The sequence below is a fragment of the Epinephelus moara genome, chromosome 10, assembly GCF_006386435.1.
Source record: "Epinephelus moara isolate mb chromosome 10, YSFRI_EMoa_1.0, whole genome shotgun sequence".
Taxonomy (NCBI): domain Eukaryota; kingdom Metazoa; phylum Chordata; class Actinopteri; order Perciformes; family Serranidae; genus Epinephelus; species Epinephelus moara.
Window position 1 is genome coordinate 171,370 of NC_065515.1, and position 22,563 is coordinate 193,932.

At 41.8% G+C, this 22,563-nt stretch overlaps 2 protein-coding genes across 3 annotated transcripts; one reads left to right on the top strand and one right to left on the bottom strand.

Annotated features, from left to right (window-relative positions):
* Nucleotides 1-1,993: 1,993 nt before the first annotated feature.
* rangrf (RAN guanine nucleotide release factor) lies at nucleotides 1,994-3,115 on the bottom strand. Its single transcript, XM_050055031.1, has 2 exons — nucleotides 2,990-3,115; nucleotides 1,994-2,819 (listed from the first exon to the last, which is right to left on the bottom strand). The coding sequence occupies exon 2, from the start codon at nucleotides 2,813-2,815 to the stop codon at nucleotides 2,234-2,236; it is 582 nt and encodes a 193-aa protein (XP_049910988.1). The 5' UTR covers nucleotides 2,816-2,819; nucleotides 2,990-3,115; the 3' UTR covers nucleotides 1,994-2,233.
* Nucleotides 3,116-4,515: 1,400 nt separating this feature from the next.
* On the top strand, nucleotides 4,516-16,375 carry vamp4 (vesicle-associated membrane protein 4). Of its 2 annotated transcripts, XM_050055032.1 has the most exons (9): nucleotides 4,516-4,731; nucleotides 5,463-5,611; nucleotides 6,465-6,566; nucleotides 8,492-8,538; nucleotides 8,741-8,791; nucleotides 9,870-9,970; nucleotides 13,141-13,220; nucleotides 14,747-14,798; nucleotides 14,885-16,375. In XM_050055032.1, the coding sequence occupies exons 2-9, from the start codon at nucleotides 5,609-5,611 to the stop codon at nucleotides 14,908-14,910; spliced, it is 462 nt and encodes a 153-aa protein (XP_049910989.1). In that variant the 5' UTR covers nucleotides 4,516-4,731; nucleotides 5,463-5,608; the 3' UTR covers nucleotides 14,911-16,375. The 2 variants fall into 2 exon arrangements, with proteins under 2 accessions (XP_049910989.1, XP_049910990.1); XM_050055033.1 differs by lacking the exon at nucleotides 5,463-5,611.
* The last annotated feature ends 6,188 nt before the right edge of the window (nucleotides 16,376-22,563 follow it).

Sequence of the window (22,563 nt, forward strand, 5' to 3'; positions counted from 1 at the left end):
GTCAGTCATTCTGTCTGTCCCACGTTTTTCTACTCACTGACGTGGTCAATCTATGTGAAACTGCACATAGGCATTGAGGACTGGCATAGGTAGACAGTGACAGAGCTACCAATGGCTATGGACTAGTTACTAAATGATTTATAATTTAAAAAAAGAAAGAAATGTGACAGTAAACAATGTATCAGTCATGAAAAATTAAAACAACATATTCAGTACATATAGCATACGCAATGTGTGGCAGGTGGATGAATTATGAGTTACAAATTATGTGCAGTGAGTTACAGATGGTGAAAGTCACTGGTTCAGGACTCAAAAATGGGAAGTTTGCCTGTCCTTTTTTAAGTGTATCTGTTCTTGTTGTGTAGACTGTAGCACTGAAGGAACACAATGATGTCACCCTGTATACTGAGTATTGTATATGGAGAGAATTTGAACTTTGAAAACACTGTATTTAACAATGTTTAAGCTTACACGACCAAGAGTTCTGCCACTGCTTCCATGCAGTTACATTTGATGCATCCAACTATTACAGTTTCTCAGTCTCAGTCAATCCTCAGCGATACTTGGGTCATCTAAAGCGGTTGTGTAAAATGTCAGAGGGTCATGAAATAATTAATGGAATGGTGGTAGAAGGCCAAAAAGAGACAGTTATTCTTCTGTTAATCTGTTCACCACTCTGCATCACGAGGCAACATATTTGAGACCACTGCACTATAGTAACCCAGCAGCTACTCTGTAAAAGGCTGTTTTTCAGGGCCTGGAAAATACTTCAAGTCTTTAATGTCTCCGAAACTATTTCCTAACATGACTTTTAAGTCAGGTGCCTGTTCCAAAACCCTCATGAGGTCTGAAAGACAGGATGTTTTCAGACTTTATTACAGAGAGAACCAATAACAGCGTGTTTAGTCAAGGTGGTCAGATGGAGACTTTGCTGTTGTGCTCCCGTGGATGTTGTGGTTAATGAAGGAATGTGCTACGCCGCGATCCCCGAGAGGAAAGGATCTTACTTTATGAGATCTTAATCCTTTGTGATTGCACCAGAGGATACAAAGGGCTTGATGTGGCTTTGGGGAGGCAGACTGCACTTCCTCTTGTTTGTTATGCAAGACTTACCTGAATTCCATCACTGTATTGAGTTTTATTAAACAGCAGACTCAAGTCAAAACAACCCTTTCTCAAGTACAGCACGTGTAACCGAGATTTTTTTAAAGCTTGGACTTAACTTCAAAGCAACAATTAAATAGGGTCATTTTCCATTCCATAAATTTTGTGTTTCATCAACTCACCCTTGAAAGAAGTCTTTCCAAGGTTTTTCAAGGTTCAGGCTAATGAATTATTCCACCATGGAGCCACTGCGGTGAATGATGGAAACAGCTGACCTAATACATATTCCTGCTGGGACTCTCTCTCAATTTTCACTGTTTATGACCAAACTTGAGTCCGACCGAAGACACCGAGGCCTCGATGAATATTAACTGCATTTTAACAGCTCCAGAGGGAGTTAACATGGAATCTGAATTCACCTTTAACCTTCTGAGTTCTACTTTGACCTTTGCCGTTACTTGTGTGTTTTTATTAGGTTAGAGCAGAGTAGCATGGGTTGGGTGTCAGTGGGAGAATATTACGGAGAGGTTTGTGCATTACAGATACTGGCGATGCTCCACTCTCTGTTGGGTGTTTGTATCTGAGCATAAAAACACACTTATGAATGGTGGCATTATTACTGAGCAAAATAAGGAAAGGTACGAGTGAGGACGGAGGAAACGCTTCAGTGAGTAGGAGAACAGGAGCATGGTGGGAAACAGAGGGGCATGTCTTTGACATTATGACGCTATGTCTCAAATCTCATATTTCCCACATAAAACAGAAATGCCTTACAAATCGTGCGATGATATTAATCTCATCTGTGAGAGTTACTAAACAAGCCACTGTTATAACATTTTAAACCTGCAAATAAATCTTAATCGGGTGATTCAAAACATAACCAAATGGTCCAAGATTTTCCATCCAAAACATTTATTATGTAAAAACTATATTTATACAATGAGAGGTTTTGTTTTCAGTTAGTTTCTGGATGTCAGAACAAGGTAGCATCAAAGGCAGAGCTGGACATATGTGTCATGACAGGGACAGGGGCAGGACGACCGCAACATTGAATTGCTTAAACACTTTGAGGGCAAGCAAATAGTCCTAATATATTTAAATGTCCCACGCTGAGAGAGTTGTAGCTGTTTCACCCAAACAGTCCTGGGTTGTGCAGAGTCAGAGTCTGCAACATGCGCTCAAAGTCCTGCACCGTCCATGGCTCTCTGTGTGTCTCTGCTGAAGCAGCACTGCTGCTGTCAGGGCTGATGCTCTGCGGGTCATTGAAGGTTATCAAGACATCTGTGGAGAACTGTGGCAGACGGAACAGACCCAGGTGAAGGGTCACTGTGTTCCTCGCTTCTTCGTTGAACTTGGACACACACTGTGTCCCGGTCAGCATCCAGGCTGAGCTGCAGTCTGACAGGGACAGCTCAGATTTGGGTAGCTGCACAGCACCGGGCACTTCAAAAGCACCTGGCTCTAGAGCTTTGTTACTGCCTGCGATGTCCTCAAAGTGATACCGGGCGGCGTCCTGGTCTGCCACCTGACCCTGGTACTCCACCAGCTCCACTATCAGGCTCTGGTCGGTGTGTTCATGGGCAAACACCTCCTGGTTGTCCGGGATCTCCCTCAGCTCACTGATGTCTTTGGCGTTGTGAGGGAGGACGGCTGACAGCGCCCCTCCAAACAGAGGATGAGGCTGATGAGCGCTGCCTCCAGCACACTGCATCTCTCTGGAGAAACACACACAAACACAGAGCCCGTTTTAAACCACCTGCAGTTACATTCACACCGTGTGCTTATAAACAACATAGACTCAGGAAAACGTTATAAAATATATGAATATAAGTAAAATAAATATAAATAATATGTGTAGAGACCGCGTGAAAAACACGTAGCTTACCAACTGCAACTGCCAGAACTCTCTTCCGGTCAAAGTTTGTCTTCTTCTTCTACGGGTTAAATTTCAGGCACCCTACACGCAGGTCATGCGCACTGCTGCCACCTACAGGTGAGCCAAACACTCACCCTGAAAAGGCAGTGGCGAAATTATTATAAAAAATATTTGCCTAAGTATCAAAAGTAAAAATACTTATACAGAGTAATGGCTCCTGTGAGTGGCATATTAATATTTATAATAATAGTTGAGTCCTCTATACTTGGTTGAGGTGAAGCAAATTATAATAAACTTTGGTTAGTAAGTTAGGAAGTAAAAAATAAAAATGAGAATGATTAAAAATAAGAGGTATTTACAATTTGTATAAAAGTAGAATTAAAAATATTAAAAATAGAAATAAAATATAAAAATACAAATAAAATAGAAAAAAAATAAATATGAAAAATAAAAAATATCAAAATAAAACAATTAAACAGCAATTTAAGACAACGTCACCAGATAAAGTGACATGGTATTATTCATAGGTGCGAGTTTATATGATGTGGTAAGACTGTATAACATATTAACATAGTATAGTATGATACAGTTCAGTGTAATAAGAGGTATAAGATATGGCACAAGGTGCAATGTAATAATACTAATAGTAGTAGTTGTTGTAATAATGTAATGACACAGACATTTAATTTATAATAATTATTAATTTTATTTTATAAACTTTTAATATTTGAAATCATAATTAGTAGTTACTATAGCTGCCAAATACATTTATTGGTGCAAGAACTAGGCTACAATATTTACTTCTGACGTTTATTAGATTAGAAATAAGAGGTATATATAATTAGTATAAAAGTAGACGTAAAAATATTAACAATGAAAGAGCAATTAAAGACAACGATACCAGGTAAAGTGACATGATATTATTCATAGATTTAAATGTTGTGTAAAAAGTGTACATCAGAAAAAGTGTGATTTAGTAATGACACTTAGTGTTGTCTGTATTATTATATTAAAACAGAAATATAATATGATGTGGTAAGACAGTATTAACATAGTGTAGTATAATACAGTACAGTGTAATAAGAGGCATAAAACACAGCGTAAGGTGCAATGTAATAGTACTATTAGTGATTATTGTAATAAAAATATCATTAGCCTATTATTATTATCTTATTATTATTATTATTATTATTACATTGTTGAGTCGTTTAATTTATAATAATTGTGAATTTTATTTTAACAGTTACTATAGCTGCCAAATATATTTATTGGTGCAAAAAGTAGGCTATAATATTTCCTTCTGACTATTATTAGATTAGAGGTAAAAATTAGCTCAATCTAAATACTAAAATAAATTAAATAAACAGAGGAGGGCTCACTTAAATTTACATGTATGTATTTATTAAAAGAAGTGTCAAAGAGTTGAATATCTCTACGACGGATTTGTATATTTGCTGCATATATGATAAAAATGAAGTGAAACATGTCCCCACGCTGTGTGCACATCTGCAGGTCCCTCTCCTCCTCCAGCTGTTTGTGTTCACTTCCTGGTCAGCTGACTCAGACGGAGACAAGACGAGCGGACCGCTAGCATCCATAATGATAATCCTGTTTCATCGCCCGGACAGCATTTGAAATGAAAGCGACAACACCGTAAAGCCACATCAGACCCTGAAAACCCAGGATTAACACCCGAGCCTCTGTGTGTTTGTGTGCCAACAGCAGACAGCGGATCTTGTGGGAAACAGCAGGTAGTTAGCCACGTTAGCATCCCTAGCTTAGCTTAGCTTAGCTGTGGTAGCTAGCTCTGTCACTGAACCAAGCGGCCTGTCTGAACTAGCTATATTAGCTAGTAGCTAGCTCTGTTGGCGTTTACACTGGTCCCTTTTCACTTAAATTATTGAGGTGTAGTGGTGTTAATTGTTACAGTGTGGTAGACAGCGATATTTTGACGTATTTGAATTAATGCTAACAAACAGATCAACCAGCTAAAGTTGTCAACGGCTGTGACATAACCTGCTAACTTACCATTCCTGATACCAGCTGTGCTCCTGAGATGTCAGTTTCATTTTCAGTTCTGGCTCCTTTAAGGAGTCCTTGTTCGGACCATAGAGCCATTACAGTATTACAGTAGTAGTAAAACAGCTAAATATAGCTGTACTTAGTGAACACAGCATCTTCTTTTTTTAACCTCTTAAGAGGAAAACAAGTTGCAATCCATATATTGGTTGTGCTCATCAATAATCTACAGTTCTCTTCTTGTGGTTATCATGATGCAGTTTCTTCAGTTCTTTTGTCCAAACCTGGCATCACTTTATCTATATATAATTTTCATGTTATAAATTACAACTTTGAAATGAATCCAATTCTGCTTTGTTTGGATTGCATTCCTTTAAAAGTCCTCTCTCCTGCAGCCCTAACATGTTAGACTTGGCTTCTCCTCTTTCTCTCTCTGTGTCTCTACACGCTGTCGCCGCTTCAGAGCGAGCCCTGTCCCCTGCTTCTCTTCACCTCTGTTTACTGGAAAGTTCCTCTCCTCTCCTGGCTACTGAAAGGCCTTTTTTCCAATCGCAGTGCCAGAAAAGGACGCTGCTGTGAAAGCCACAGTGTCAGACTGAACTGGATTCAATGGTATTAGTTGTATTGTTGGATTGAGAGAGGCTGTGTGTGTGTGTGTATATGTGTGTGAGACTGCTGTGTTTTCCTCCCCTGGTGTTTAAAGAAGGGCCTGAGGATCACATGTTGTTTAGTTCAGTGTCACAGAGGCACTTTATTGAGGCACTGTTTTGTTGCACTGTTACATATGGTGTTTGGAACAAGTAACACCCAAACACAGACTCGAGGGGGTATAATTGGAAGAACAGCATGTTTTCCACATCTGACATGGTTGGGTTTTTTACCCAAAGGCACTCAGAGCAATGATGATATTTCCTTTCATGGCTAGTGAGACTGAGTGCCTGCTCCTAGCAGAAATATTAGGAATAAAGACTGCTAAATAGGTGTTTACTGACGAGGCATAGTAGAGGAGAGGAACAGTATTTCACAGACAGCTGGCGTAATGGAACTACCACTTTTTTAAAAACATGTTCCAGAGGTGTGTATTAGATTGCACAGGAAATGAATGAAATCACCACTGTGACTAATAATGAAGTCAGGCTGTTTACCAGCATGTGTTGAGACTAGAGGCATCCTCAGATTGCTCGACCATGGCCAGACTTATTAATGCAATCACTACTGAGCCAGTTTAGATTTACGGTCTGACTCTGTTCATACACTTAATGCTTTGTTCTCCATGTTCTGCTCACAACCATAACCTGGCTGTAGCTATGCCTGCAAGTTCAATCCCTCTGCCTACGAATATTAGAGTGCTCTCATTTAGCAGGCAGCCATGTGTGACACTCATGATCAGCAGGAGCATTGTGGCTTGGTGCAGGTGCGCCAAAGACGGTCCATGTCATGATTTTTCTCTCTTCCTGTCCTACAGAGGGAGCCAGATCGGGAGGAGCAGTCTGAAGACAACATGCCCCCCAAGTTTAAACGACACCTCAATGACGACGAGGTCACAGGATCCATTCGCAGCGAGAGGGTGAGACACGGGTGGAGGGGGTGGTGGTGTTTGGGTTTTGGCTCATCATCAAGAAGCAGGGGACGGAGGAGGCACACAGAATACAGGATGGGAAAAGACAGTACCTGATGATTTAGAAACTGACAGTGTGCTGTAATCAGGCTGAGGTTTTGATACACTGTAGAAGATGCCTGTGAAATCAGTGTTGATGGAAAAACTGAAGGAAAAGTGTGGGAATGCACAAAAGAGCGCATCTTTGACGGAGGTAAAGTCGAAGAAGCTGCTGTAGCCAAGTGTCTGGTTCTCATCAAAGTGAGCATCCCCTCCCACCCACCTCCACCTTCCCTGTCCTCTCCCTTGATTCTCGATTCCCGATTCCAGTCAGTCCTCTGTTTCTCTGTGTAATCCTGTTTGCTATTGTGTTGATCTGGGATCAAAGCAAAGCTTACGGGGAGACTTGCATAACAAATTGCTCCCTTCCACCTTCCATGCTTTCCCCTAAGTGCCCAACCCCCTGCCCTCTGATAATAACTACCAGGTCTCCCTCATGTTTCCCATCCGAGACAGTGGAAAGAAAGAGAGAATGACATTGTACAGAAGGAGAGTGTTAGTCCCTAGACTTATAAAGGTCTTTATCGTCATATGGCCTCCATTCTCTGTGCTTTTATTTGCAGATGATAGTGTATTTACAAGACTATGTCTATACTGGCATGGCATTGGCTTGCAGCTGTCAGCATTACAGGATATTCATGGAGTTTCCTTCTCTCAGATCTTTGCAGTGGACAGTGTGTGATGATTGTTAAAAGCTGATGACCAGGACTGAAAAGTTTGAAATTGAACCTAAATTACGACTGAACCACCTATGCATGCTGTAAATCAAATGCAATTGCTCCTAAATTTATGGAACAACACACTGCGTGGATGCCACGCCTCCCATTTTCGTTACAAAAAATCTCAAGTAAAGACCTTTCTACAGAAGGATAATGCATTAACTTGAGGAAAAAAAGTGCTCTTTTTCTAAAATTAACGAGATTATTATTTTAGAATTATATGACATGTTTTCATAGAAGAAAATCTGCTCAGAAAAATGAGAATTTACAAGATTATGATCTAGAAACAACAGCATTTTTTTCCCCATGAAAACCTCTCTGACAATTTTGAGATAATCTCATTAATTCTGAAAAACAAGGCACATTTTTCTCAATTAAATGCATTATATTTCTGTACCTTTCTCTCCCCGTAGCAGGAAGTATAGTCCTCCTGCCTGCCATCCAGTATGAAACAGAGTCTTACTGTCTTCCTGGTCCAGTTTTCCCTCCTGTGAGAATTTAATGCAGCTGTCCTCACTAATTCTCTATGAATAGCACTTTACACAAGGCGCTTTCCGCCCCTATTAAAGCCATCGATGGTTCAGAAGTGATGATCATGGTGGCGTTTTTGGGAGATAATCTACCTTGGGATCCCAGTAAGAACAGAGAGTGGCTCTATTCTTTCGTTGGAATCTGTTCACGTCCGTTTTGGCCTCCCTGCAAACGGAACATCGCTGTCAGATTTTGATGTTGAGGAGCTGTAGAGAGCACAAAAGGAAGAGTTTTTATTGAGGTTTGGCAGGCAGGGCAGCAGAGTAACATGAGGCTTTTATTTTTCAGTAAGTCATCATAGTGTAAGTGCACTATGACAGCAGTGTATTTAGGCGTATCTGCATATCTGCTGACAGAAAAAGCATCTATTGATCCGCACAGTAGCTATATGGTCCCTGGAGGTCCGTTTTTATATCGGCAGCACTGGTTGTGAGTGCCAGGAGTGAACTCTGTTTGGGCCTTTCAGCTGACAAGATGCCTGTACTGGAACCTTTTCCTGAGCCAAGTCTGAAATCATTTAACTCATAGTCATTCAGTATCAAGAGCTTACCCTTATCTGACCTCTGAACTTTTCCTTCTTTACAGAGGAACCTACTGGAGGAGGACTCAGATGAGGAGGAAGACTTCTTTCTGTGAGTTTGTTTATATTCTATTCAGGCACTGAGCTTATTGTAAATAAATCAAAAATAATCAATGTACAATTTACCTACATAATGAGAGCAATATTGCTAACATGGTTTGTGAAAACAGACTACACACAATCAGCAGCAAAATAAGTTGTTATGGTTCCTAAATTAAATTAGTGACTGGGCTTCAATAATACCTATTTTCCAGGAGAGGACCCACGGGACCCAGATTTGGACCTCAGAATGACAAATTCAAGCAGTAAGTACGAACACATTCCTCGTCCCAACTAAAAGCCAGAGGGTCAGAGTAGTTTTGCCAGCACTCTTAGTTTTGGTGTTGGTGTTATGCAACTGTGGCTCGTCATGTTTACCAGAAGCTGCAGGTTTATAGCAGATTGTGTAAGAGAGGCTGCCATGTGCAGGTTATTGTGTAACCTTCCCAAGAAGTCCTGGTCCCTCTGCAGTCTGTTTCCACATGTACCTGCAGTCAGAGGCGGCCAGAGAACAGAAGTTCATTGTTGAGACAGTCTGGCACCCAGAGTCTCCAACCTCTGTTCATACTGGACAGTTTGTCACTATTGTGAGCACCCGAAACAAGATGCCATCATTACGGAATCCAGGAATGTTGGGTGCACTTTGCCCGGACTCTTCACCTCTGTGTCTGAACCCTGAGGTCAGGACCTCATAGTGTGTTTATGTGTGTTTGTAGCAGCCCATGCTTCTCTATGTCCCCCAGTCCCTGATGGTGTGTTTTGCTCTGGCTGTAGTTTTGCATGTTTACCGTCTTCAACATGCAATCAAGCTGAAGTCCAAGACTGATCTTTTCCTGCAGCTCCTTGTCTGAGACAATCAGTGTAATGACGCTGGAAAATGTGATCAATTGTGAAAGAAAACAAATTCCTTTGTCGTGTATCTTCTGTCTGCGCCTCTCCGCCTTTTGTATTCCTTTGCCAATGTGATCTCTCCCGCTGACCGTGCATCCCTCCAAGAGGTATTGCTGAGCATTACTTTGAAATAAGAGTGACTGAATGGTAATCTGGAGTAGTCATGCCATGCTCAGGTGTGAGCACCATGAATAAAGAAAAGATTTAAATATAATTCTGCAGATACTGAACAGGTGCAGGCAGGTCACCGTGAGGCTGAAAACCATCTGACAGGCTTTTTATTGCCTGCCAGCTGGACAGGTCTAGATATGGAGGAGAGGACATTGTTGGGGAAACAGATGCTTTGTGCTGTTGTGGGTTCCCACAAAAAAGATAAATCTTTGACGAATCCTACCTTTTATCATACATGATTCATGCATTATTTATGATTCTCTCACCAACCTGTGTCCTCAGGGTGCAGTCGCAGGTTGATGAGGTGATCGATGTGATGCAGGAGAACATCTCCAAGGTGATAGAGAGGGGCGAGCGGCTCGACGACCTGCAGGACAAGTCGGGTGAGTCACATTAGGACAGCGTGTGTGTCCATATGTTCAAAATATGTACACATACATATGTTACATACTCTACAGGGAATGTTTTATCAGTCTCGTTTGTTTGAATGGTTAGTTTCCACAGATGGTTTGCACACGGCTCTGAGGATTGTTGTCTTCACTGTATGGAGGCTTATCTGGGCAGTTTCTTATGTTAATGGAAACATTCCTGCAATGTGCATCGATTTGAAAAGGAGAACATTTGTTGTTGAGGCCCAGCGATCCTAAATGTGTCTTTAGATCAAACTATTAAGGTTGAGGTATGACATTGTTGTTCAAAATCACTGGTGCAAACCTGCATATGGGACAAACTTCATTTCATGTTCAAGAAAGAAAAGACAAATGATCAGCTACAGGCTGTGCTGTCCTCTCTGGCGGAGTGGATGCAGTTTGCATTGAACTAGGGCAACAAATAATGATTGTCAGTGAACTGTCAGTAAATATTGAAAAATGCTGTTAGAATATTCTAAAGTGATATCTTCAATTGTCTTGTCTGTCCCACAGTCCACAACTCAAATATATTCAGTTTACAAACACACAGAAAACCATGAAATCCTGATATTTGAGATGCTTGAACCACCACGTTTGTCAATTTTTCATTAAAAAAAATGACTGAAACGATTATTTGATTATAAAAACAGATGGCAATAACTTTTTTGTCAAAAGACTAATAAACTAATTGACTACTTTTTGCACAGGGTTCATCAGAGATCATGAGATACCTGGAAAAGTCATGAAATTAGAAAAACTGTTTTCCAGGCCTGGAAATGGTTTGCAATTAAAGTCCGAGCAAAGCAAAACTAAATACGTGTAATGAGTTTGTCACCCCACAGAAAAATGCATACAGCCACAGCTGAATGATTAAAAAAGTTGCCAAGTTTGTGAAATTGCTTTTCAAGATCATGAAATAAATAGGCTTCGCTGCTCTGAGACGCTGGGGGCACGTCTGCTGAATGTGCTGAAGCCGCGTCACGGGAACACTGCAGCCTCTTTTACATGTAGCACTACAATGGATGCTCCATCCGTTAGCTGTATTGGACTTGTACAGTCGTACATGTTTGAGCCACCAGAGTCAAAATCAAGTTCAGTCAGAGGACACTGGCCTGCCTGAAAATACCGAGTTCTACAACCTAGTTCTACTCAGTCTGAAACAGAATAGTACATTTTATCTATTTTTATGTTAACAGCAAAACTCAGTGTTGCTCCATTGTGCAGGATTTTAGCCCTTAGGTTGAGTGGGAGGCTGCTGGCAGTACAGTCACACAATACAGCAGTACAGTCGTACAATACAGCAGCATCAGACTGTTGTCTCCAACTAAATCTCAGCTTGTAGATCAAACAATTGGCTAACAGGTTGATTATTTAGAGACAATACTTACTAAGTGTTGTCTCTAAATAATCAACCTGTTAGCCAATTGTCAATTCTAGATATCCTGATTGTAAGGCTAAGTTAGCCTTACAATCAGGATTCGGATATCTAGAATGTCTGACCACTGTAGTAGATCTTTAATCCACTTGGAGAGGCGATGGCTGAAGGGGCATGACAGCACTCAAACCCTAATTTATTCAGATATCGCTAGGTTCAGGCAAAACTATTATCAGACATACCTATAAAACAGTTTGTTTAACAAGACATAAAAGCATACAGATGTGTCAAAATTGTAACCTTAACATGCGTCTAATTGTATTGACATCTGAGGGATCTCTGGTTTGACCTTTTGCAAAGTACCTGTATGTGCCGGTCTGGCATTGGGCGTAAATATGCAGGTAGTTGGAGGCAGAAATGTCTAAGAAATGAGTAAAGTTAGTAAGTGCCATCAGTTGCTTATCCTAAGAGGCCTGGGAAGTATGTTTTGAATGATGTAAGGCTGTGAATATTGTTATGGAAAATGTATGAGTTACAATGTGTGGGAACCCTGTTTGCAGCTGTACATTAAACCTTTCAGAAATCAACAAAACACCAACGTTGTCAGCAGTAGCGGGTGCCTGCATGTAAATCCGCTCAGCACACTTTAAAGGTGTTAATGATATGTCCAGGTTTAGTGTTTTACCAGGTGTGTGTCTGGATGCTTTTGACAGGTCTCAGACTCTCATACACACAGCCCTGCTCTTTGTTTTTACTCGGTGCATATTGAGCAGGTGTGTGAAATGTGTTTAGCTTGCTCTGTTACTCAACTTCACACACACAAGGCTTTCAACAGGACACGCACAGGTCGTCTTCTCCTCCAGACATAGAGATAAGGCTGAAGTGCTTGTGTCTCTTCCCAGTCCGTTAGGTCTAATCATGACACACACAGATGTTATATAACTGCTACTCCGTCATGTCCACCGGCCAACCAAGGCAGTGACGCACATCTGGAACACATTTGTGTGTTTGCACGAGTCTTTGTGTATATGCGATTCTTGCTGTATAATGTGTGTGGCTGATTGCGTGTCTCTGCAGTGTGTGTTGTCCTTGCACAATATAACATCCCATGATTGACGTGCAGTTTGCTCTCTGATCTTTGTGCAGGTAACCTGTTGTTAAATTCTGTCAGATTAACGAGCATCTTTACAGAGGACGTGTCTGAGCGCTTCTCTTTGTAGTAGCGGCGGGTCGTTAACAGGCACATGGGCGTGGAAGCAGTGCACACATGACAAACACAAAGACTCTAAAGAGGGACAGGGGCTTGGACAGGCACAGTGCTGCACGCTAGGGAGCTGTAACCTTCCTGTTAACATGCATAAACATCAAGTTAACAACAGTATCCAAGAAACAGAGAGCAGCGTGGGTGAGCGTTTTGGAGAGGGATGTCACGACAAGGACAGAAGGGAGGAAGTTTGAGGAAATGTGTTTTTGCTCCGCTGTGTATAAATTCAGCAAGTTGTTGTTCACCATTTAATACCAGTGGTTAACTTTTAAAAAACCTGTTCATTGCAGTGATCTCACCAGCAAGGCTTACATAACTCTCCCACATTGTAACTGCACATGCACAACGCAGAGCCAGGCAGTTTTGAGTCACCTTAAACAACAAAGTCAAAACAATAGCCTGGTTATTGTTTACATGGTGATTAACAGACTGTTTTTTCCCTCTCCTCCAATTTGTTTTGCCCTCACGTGTCCTTGTCTGTGCTGCGCTCACGTCATATCCCAGAGAGCCTATCAGACAATGCATCTGCCTTCAGTAGCAGAGCCAAACAGCTGCACAGGAGGATGTGGTGGAGAGACATGAAGGTGGGCTGTCTGTCTGTTTCATGTGTGTGTTTAAGCCTGTGACACCTTCACACTGTCTCTTTATTCACTTTCATTGACATTTTAGCCAGACGTTTTTAGTATTACAAAGAGTGTGTTTAAGTAGTTGGTTACTGTTAAAAAAAAATAACTTGCTGAAACTGTCACTACATCCACACATTGGTACACAAGACGCATAATCTGTGACAAAAATCATGTCCCTCCTCCTTCTAGTGCAGTGGTCCTCAACCTTTTTTGCACCAAGGACCCCTAAATTGATGCACATGAGGTCATGGGCCCCCATTTGATAAGATTTCACTTCAGGGACCTGAATCTGGATTTTGGGTTTTAGATATGATTAAGACCAGAATTCTATAGTCATCGCCTACAGTGAGGAGATAACCATGAAGACAGTGAAACCTATCAGCAGTAGTCACTCTTATGTCTCTGACTCACATTGAGCTCACTTCTATAGTGAATTAAATAGTAAAAATATTTCTAGGAACCCCCTGAAACTCCCTCAAGGACCCCCTGGGGGCCCCAGACCCTTGGTTGGGAACCACTGTCCGAGTGCCCCTAATGGCATTTGATAGAATTCACAGTAGCTGAACAAAAACAATCAGTCAGAACCGATGTGTCTCCAACGCAGCTGTCAATATGTCAATCAATGCTCGAGAACTGCGGTCACACTTTCAGACTAGGCAGCGTTTTAAAAATATGATGATATATGATATGATCAAGATTCTGTTGCTGCATTGCCTGTTTCTCACCGCAGATGTTTTCAGAAACATAATTTAGTGTGCTGTTCAGCTGCAGTAACTAATTAACTAAATAAAGAAAGAGTTTGTGACCTGGCCCCCCGTTGCCCCGTTTCCACCAAACACTTCTGGTATGGTACCTTTGGAACCAACAGTAACCATTCAGACATGGTACCTCTTAAATGTGGGCGGGGTTGTTGTCACACACTGCTCCGTCCAGCACTCACTGTATTTCCTCATCAGCTGTGACACAGATGGAAGTCTGCACCTCGTCTTTCGTCCACAGAACGAGGCTGCACGCCCACATTTTCACAACAAAATAGAACAGGCTGCAGTGAGAGTCTCTCTCCATGGGATATTTAAAAATAGCAGCTTTGTGCATTTAGTCCTTCACATGCAAGCTCAGGGGTTTAGTGTTGCTGTAGCCCACAGGAACGACGCTCTGCAACACTTTTGTTTTCTCAGAGTGAGGATTGGGATGTATGCCGTCTCGGTCCAAATTACACTTGAAGATCCACTCATTACTAAAAGTTTCTGTCATATAAAAACTAAAGTGATGGTCAAAGTTGTCACAGTGAAATTTAAGGTGTGCTGATGGATTCACGTCATCAACTCATGCATTGAGGAACATTACAAGTTAACGTTCCACCTTAAAAGGTTCCACAAATTTCTGTCTCATGTACTACTGTCAGGATGTAATGAGAGTTTCAGCAAATATGATGAAAAAAGTTTTACCCACTGTGTCTTTAATGTGTGCTGTTTCTTCCACAGATGAAGATGATTATTGCCTTGGTAGTTGTTGCTCTCCTGCTCATTATCATCAGTAAGTATTAGACCACACACACTAGCGCAGTTGACGTTTACATACATGTGCAGAACTTGTCATTAAATATTCCTTCTCTCTTTCAGTTCCAGTGATCCTGCGATATCGCTAGTGTCTGACGAAGAGGATGGGGGACAAACCTCTTCTCCCTCCTTCTCTGTCTATCTCTCTGTCTCTCTCTCTCTTCTTTGCACACAGTCCTCCACTCCAGCTAGGGGGCGCCAGCCAGCCTCCCACATCATCCCCAGCGTTGGCCTGTGTACCCTCAAGGATCTGGCCTCTACTCGCCCTTAGTACAGATCTTATCATCGGTATTTCCACATATATCTGCTGTGAGATCAGCGCTAAGGCTCGGTTTGATCCCTGCTTTGAAAATAAGCCGCAGAATGGGGGGACACAGGAGACTTGTGGGGATATTTTAATGCAGTTTGGGAGAAAACACTGACTCTCAGCCCTCTAGTCAACGTGAAGGAGTGCTCCATGCCATGATACATATCACGTGTAGGGACCTGTCTTTGCCTTGACCACAGGGAGACTCCAGGTCCTGCATATTAATCATATAGATAGATACTGTAAAGGCAGGGAATCCATGCCCAACCTTCTCTCTTAGTTTAGCTGGTCTGAATCTGCTGCAGCAGCCTCATATAAAGCGGGCTTAAACATTTAGTGAATGAACCTCAGATGTCTACCCATGATTCCTTGTGTGCCATCTTCTCACCGCCCGAGGATGAGAGCGTTTATAAGGAACATTTTGTGAACACAAGCACATTTCACTGCTCAACACGAGGCGAGGGAACATCTGAGGTTCATCTGTGTAGTCAAACGGTGGCTTCTTTTAATCATCAAAAAAGTCTCTGACAGGAAAGTGATCTCACGTATCAGGTATGTTTCCTCCTCAGTACAGATGATGGGAAAAGGGCCAAGAAAAGGAAGGTCATCTGTTTAGAAAACATCCTGCTTTCTAACATTAATCCACTCCGTAAATCACCGCTCTCCATTTCCGTCTGCCTCTTGATAGCTTGTTATACTGTACAGTAGGACCACGTCGAAGCAAAACATCCAGGTTATGAATGTCTCCTCACCAACTTTCTGGGTTGTGCCGAGCTCTGGGCCAGTTTGGTCACGGCTGTCCTACTTTCCCGCTAGTGACATAAATCTGTCTCTCACTCTGCAGATGGTTCTGTTTGGTTTCTAATACTGCTTCTGTGTTTTTCTCCCCACTAATTTAAGTTCTTATTTCTGCTGATCGCTCAATGTGATGCTTGTATGAATGCTGGTATTCCTGTCGCCACAGAAGGGACAGTTTGTGTCTCTGTACTGTTACATTATAAGCAGGGGTAATTTTAAGTGATGCAAGTTAAAAGTTGAGCTGTGAAACAAAACTTAGGTGTCATTGTGTCCCGATTTATTAACTGTATAATACATTGAAACTCTACATCGTCATTTTATTGTTTTTTAAAGTAATTTATTTTAGCTGTAAATATTGATTCTGTAATGATGTACAATACTCTGGCATTGCATTGGAAGACTGTGATATACTGATCCTTTTTGCTCTGAAATAAAGTGATTTTAAAGGGCTCCTGTCTGGTTTCATCTGGTTTGAACTGGTCGTCCTGGGAGGAGGAAATCAGAAAAGAAGAGTGAGGAAGGAGAGAGCAGTCAGAGGGGAACACAGAAAAGTTTGAATAGGCTGATGGAAAGAAAGAAGATGACTGGAGGTGAAAAGGGGAAAAACTAATCGCCATGCCATCCCTCCTTGTCCAGAGCTTCCTTTATCTCCTCTCATTACCCAACTTTTTTATTGGTCTGTGACTTTACTGGCAGTGTGGAGTCCCAAGATGGCACTAAAGTTTGAAGAAACTGGAGGCCGTGAAGTGATACTGTTCTGACAGACCCGCCGCGTTCACCCTCTCTGGACCGTAGACACAAACACAAACCGACAGCTCTTCCCTTTGCTCAGCCAGCAACTCTTCTGTGGGAGCAGAAATTAAATTGGCCCACAGGGGTCTTCTCCTTCATTGATCTATGGCAGATGATCTTCCAGCTCACACTAGTTGCTGGTGTGCACAGCAGGGGGTGACGGTCTTATTTCAGCTTTGAAGATGAAGAGGAGAGAGGGTGTTTCAAGTCATAAACTTGCCGAAATGATATAGCTGCAGTCTGCATACAATGCTGCTAAACTGCAGTGAAATCAAAGGTAGTAAAGTCCTGGTTGGACAAGTGGCTGTAAAACGTTACAGCTCTTTTCAAGACTCACAGATACAGGTCATTTGCTTTAAGTGCAAAGTGGATGCCTGGAGGTTTGATTTAGCTTCTGGTCGGTACTTTGTCTACAGGGGCGCCCTCAGAAATTCTTAACAGGGGCGGGCAAATGGGGCCACTGATGGGGTGGCACTCCAAAAACAAAGGCTATAATTGAGTTTCAGGAATTCTATTTTGCTGTTGTATTTAGGCCAGCTGAATATGATGTCAGTAAGAAGATACTTGCACACCAATGCAACTGGGCTGGACGCCACAAAGAAGGTTCACAGGCTGAGATCAATGCAAAAAAAAAATTTAAAAGAAAAAATCTACTTATTTAGGACATCTGTGCACAAAAAGACAAAAAAAAAGATAAAAATGACAAAAAATTTAAAAAAGTGAATAAAAACAGCAGCAAACATTTCAGTTATTGTCTTTCATCAGTGCTACTGACATGAGTGCTTCACAGAGCAGATACAGACACAGACAGATTACCACCAGGTGTGGTCAATCAGCCAGCTGCTGCCACTAATTAAATGAGATGGACTCTGGGGAGCAGAGGCCTGACTACTAAATCACAATGACCTGTCCTATGAGTATTGTGCCATTCACAGCACCCTCAAACACCAATGTATGATAGCAGAACATATATGAATGTCCAAAAAACACAACTATACACAGAATAATTTAAAACAAAAGAAAGAAGAAAGTTCAAAATATGACAAAGCATATCCAAAAGGAGAGAGATGCATCATTTCCACACAGCTCTACAGTATGTATGTGAATTAACAGGAAGTCCTTTCCTTTTTATTAGAACCTCCATGACGTGTTTGTGAAACTACTCCTTCCGTTTTTTTACGATCCAGAATTTCCATCGGGTATTTTGAACAAAATGAACTTTTGCAGCAGATTTCGGACGGACCGTGCGCACTGTGCCACAGGAAGTTAGCATAAAAACAAATTAGCTTATAGCTTGATGAATGTAATACATCTATATTTAAACTTTTTTTTTGAGAAGTCTGATGGCATGTTTAGCCAGCCAACATAGCATGCTAGCTGTGTAACCTACAGAGCAGTGGTTCCCAACTGGTGGAACACGCAGGGCAGTAGTCACCATATACATTGAGGACACGTCCTCCCCAAATGTTCAGATATGCCCAAAATGTCCCCCCAATATATAACTGAAACTAAAAAACAAACAAACAAACAAAAAAATAATTAAATAATAATTTATAAATAATTTGACAAACAAAAAAATAATTAAATAATAATTTATAAATAATTTGTGTTTGCAAAGTTGTTCTCAAAGGTTTTCCAACAATTTGGGCAACCCAATAATAGAAGACGAGTGCTCATTCTTTGTCAAAATTCTTTGTCAAAATATGTTAAAGTCACGTGTTTAACAGAGAATTATTCAAAATTTTCCTGGGGGAGAAACCCCCCAACCCCCAGGTAAAAAATTATTCCCACTTCAGAGCTAAAGCCCCGGATGTTTTCAACTCCTAGGGACGCCCCTGGTCCCCCCCAATGTTGACTCCATGGCTACAGCCTTGGGAACACGGTCCAAAGTGGGTTGCAGGTCCATTCTGAATGGACCTCAGGTGACTTGCAAACATGTCAAGTTTGGCAAAAACACACTTTATTTTTAAGTGCAGTGAATTTCCAGCACAAAGCTTTTACTTTGAAGTGCCGTGTCCTGCTGTAAAGTGAGTGACTAACCAACAGCTACTTGACAGAGACAGCAAACTAGCTCGACGACATGAGCAAGCGCAAGTATGACACCAGATGTATTTAACTGTGTGGACCACTGCTATAGAGTGCCTGCACCATTGATCAACTACTGTTACTGCTCCATGTGCATATTCCACAAGTTTAGACAGTGAGAAAACACTCACAATTAACTCTACTGCCATTTCTGTGATGGCGTTTTTATCCCTCTATGAAGCATTTCTTTGTGTTGAACACTAGGCAGTGTATAATACTGAAATAAGGACACAAAACAAAACTGTGGAAACAATGCGTTAAGGAATCGCATACTGATAGATTTTCGTGTCTTATTTTAGAGGCAATATTACCAATTATCTGATGTGCATAGACTTATACCAGCACAGTTAACATTCCCAACAAACCCGTTAATGTGTTATGTATCTATACATGTTAAGCAACTTATCACTCTTCACATAGACTGGTTTATTTTTCCTTTAAAGGACAAATATACAGCTTTAATCGTGGGTACCCATAGAACCCATTTTCATTCAGATATAATGAGGTGAGAGTTCAAGGGGCTCCTTTGAAAATGGCTGTGACAGTTACATTGCCAAAATGTAGCCTAACTAATTTAGCCCCTGTGCTGACAAGCTATGCCAACATGGTCATTACTAATGGATGCCTTACATTGTCTAGTTTTACAAGATACCACTTCATGGTAGCTTAAAAAATGTGCTCACCACAGCGTCTGCAGTGACGCAATTTCAGCCTCAAATTATTTCTGCATGGCGGGGCCTGTAGGAGGAGCAGTTATTATATCAGGGTGGCCAAGGCCCCCCCAGCCCACCCTCGGAGGCGCCACTGTTTGTTAAGCTGAATGCAAGGGAAAAGAATATTTCAGCGTTACACTAGACTGCATATTTGTGCATGAGAGGAAATTTGTATGCTCTCTACGTGTGGAGAACCGCCCACACTGGCAGCAAAGCATGTTTTGGTCCTCTGTTAGGGGCTCATACAGGATGACTTCAGATTCCCGACATAGCGGCAGTTATTTGAGTCATATAACAGTGAATTTGACTCACAAGAGAGAAGAGTGGACAATGTGCCAAGCAGCATTAGTCAGTCACACACACACCCTGTCCAGTGCAGAGATCAGGGAGAGGTGGATGTGTTGGTAGCTAGAGGACGAACAGAATACATTTCCATGCGATACACACGGGATATAGTGAATAAAACATTGTTCATATGTTAAAACACTCCTGATACTCCATTTTTTACCTCTTTCTCACTCCTCCTACTTTCCGAGGAGATTCTTTCTTCACTCGTTTTCTCCTCTTTTGTCTCTATTTCTGTTTACATGTGGTTTTACTCTTGTCTTTTCCTCCTTTGATGATTTATTCACTCCTTGGTTTCACGTGTCTCACATTCCACCCTCTCATCAGTTTCTCATTGTCGAGATATTTCCTGTAAGAGGATGGATGTGTTTTCAAATTCAAACACATAACTGTACTTTATTCATCCACTCATCCATCTGTCTAACCAATCGAGACAACAGTTGCAGGTAGCTGTCTGTAAACAAGCTCTAACAGAAGCAGATGGGGCTGGCATCAACCTGCAAGAGGAAGAGTGCATTTCTTAAAGGGTATGCACCCTTCCACGCTGCACCCCTTGCCCTCTAGCCTCCCTGGGGTGAAGCATCTGGGTCAGGTGATGTTTTAAGGTTTGGGGTGGCCTGGCAGGTCAGCAGAGATGGATGCACGAGAAGCATGGATTGATTACTGAGCAGGCCTGCTGGGCATAGGCATAGGGGTCCAAAGTGTCAGGGGGCCCCCTGGTCTTTACTTGCAAAATGCCACTCAAATTAACACGTACCAACCAGGAAGAGACTCAAAATGACCACAAAGAGATGCAAATGAACTGCAAAGAGACACAAAATAACTAAAAAAAATGGGCAAAACAACCACAAAGAAACACTAATGACTACAAAGCAACAGAAAGCAACCACAAAAGACATAAAATTACATAAAAGAGACACAAACTTACCTAAAAGAGTTCATTACAATCTGAATAAGACCAGTGTGTGGAACCTGTGTTCAGCGGGACGGTAAGACTCTGAGTGAAGGACTCAAGAGCAAATAGTGGGCGCGCATTGGGTGTATTATTAAGGGAGACGTCCTATACACTCATTAAAAAACAGACCCGACCAACCAAATTCAAGATGGTTCAGAGCCAGGGACAAGAGATCCTAGCTGAAATCTCTGACAGAGCCGGTTTTTGAAATTAAACTTAAATGTTGTCTAAGAGCACTTTTTGGTGGCAAGGAGTCGCAGGAGTGATAAGGCCTATCACGCCCTGGGCCCTTGGCCGTATAGCTTAGGCAGCTATACAAATGCTCTATAGTTTGTTAACGATAATGACTGTGTATGCAGTGCTCTTTGATGCAATTTATTGAGCCTGTTTTTATTTTATGTTACTGTATTTTATTCTCAATTTCTATTTCCCTTTTTTTTCGTTTTAAATTGTGTCTTGTTGCTTTTAATGTCTCTGTAAAGCACTTTGAATTACCTGTGTTGAATTGTGCTATACAAAGAAACTTGCCTTGCCTTGCCTAAAAGACACATTAACAACTACAAAAAGACACAACACAACCACAAAGAGACACAAAATTACCTCAAAAAGACACAAAATAACTAAAAAATGGGCAAAATAACCACAAAGAGACACAAAATGACTACAAAGCAACAGAAAACAACCACAAAAGACATAAAATGACCTAAAAGACATACAAACGACAACAAAAAGACACATAACAGCCACAAAGAGATACAAAACTACTTCAAAGACACACAAACAACTACAAAAAGATACAAAACGACCACAAAGAGACACAAAATTTCAACAAGGAGACACAAAATGACTACAAAAGAGACATAAAATTACCTCAAAGACACTAAACAACCACAAGGAGACACAAAACGTACACAAGATCCGAAAAAGATGCATAATGACTATAAAAAGATACAAAGCCACCATAAAGTCTGTGTGTCTTGCTCTTATGTGAGACGAGGTGGGGCCCTTTGCATATCTGTATCCAGGGGCCCATTGTCATTGTCTGAGAATCCACTCATGACAAGAAGTCTGAACATGTGAGGAGGCGTGAGGAAAAGAAGTGTAGCAGAGGAGCCAGGAGCCCAAACAAAGACGCAGGATATGAGGGTAAGCTGAGACCTGTAAGGCGAGGGTTGTTGTGATTGGAAGGTGTGTGAGTCTGCACACCTGCCTCACTGCGTGCAGCTCTGAGCAAGTGTCCTCACTTCCAAACCTTTAATCCTGCCTCTCTTAAAAATAAACAAGAGCTCGTCCTCCGTCTCACATGACCGTGGAAGCGAGCCTCGCAGGCAGCGGCTGTGATTTTGTGTTAAAGCAAAGAGACGAGAGGAGGAGGGACTGAAACAAATCCACCCCGGCAGCAAGTGACAGGAAGTGAGCTCAGGGAGCTGTGGTGTGCGGCAGCTCACTCATGTTGTATTAAATATACATTTAAAAAAAACTGAGTGGAGTGTGCAGCATGTTTACACTCACACACCGCCCACAACAAACTCAGCTGAAGGGACCCAGTGTGTGTCGGGGTCAGCGTCAAGCATCCGCTCATCGATTGACTTGTAACCTCGACCCCTCTTAATGACAACCTTATCGGCTGCTTGCGTCACCTTCTGGCACCCTACCAATATGAAAGAGGACACCGGCACCTCAGGAGGTAATTGTATCCAATGAGGCCCAGCTCTCCCTGCCACGCTGGGGCCAAACCTCAGCCCGA

Bases quoted from the DNA above. Each gene is read 5' to 3' on its own strand.
- rangrf (XM_050055031.1), bottom strand. From the start codon at position 2,815: ATGCAGTGTGCTGGAGGCAGCGCTCATCAGCCTCATCCTCTGTTTGGA.
- vamp4 (XM_050055032.1), top strand. The intron at 9,971-13,140 runs GTGAGTCACATT...GTCATATCCCAG, and splicing joins CGACCTGCAGGACAAGTCGG to AGAGCCTATCAGACAATGCA. The intron at 13,221-14,746 runs GTGGGCTGTCTG...TTTCTTCCACAG, and splicing joins TGTGGTGGAGAGACATGAAG to ATGAAGATGATTATTGCCTT.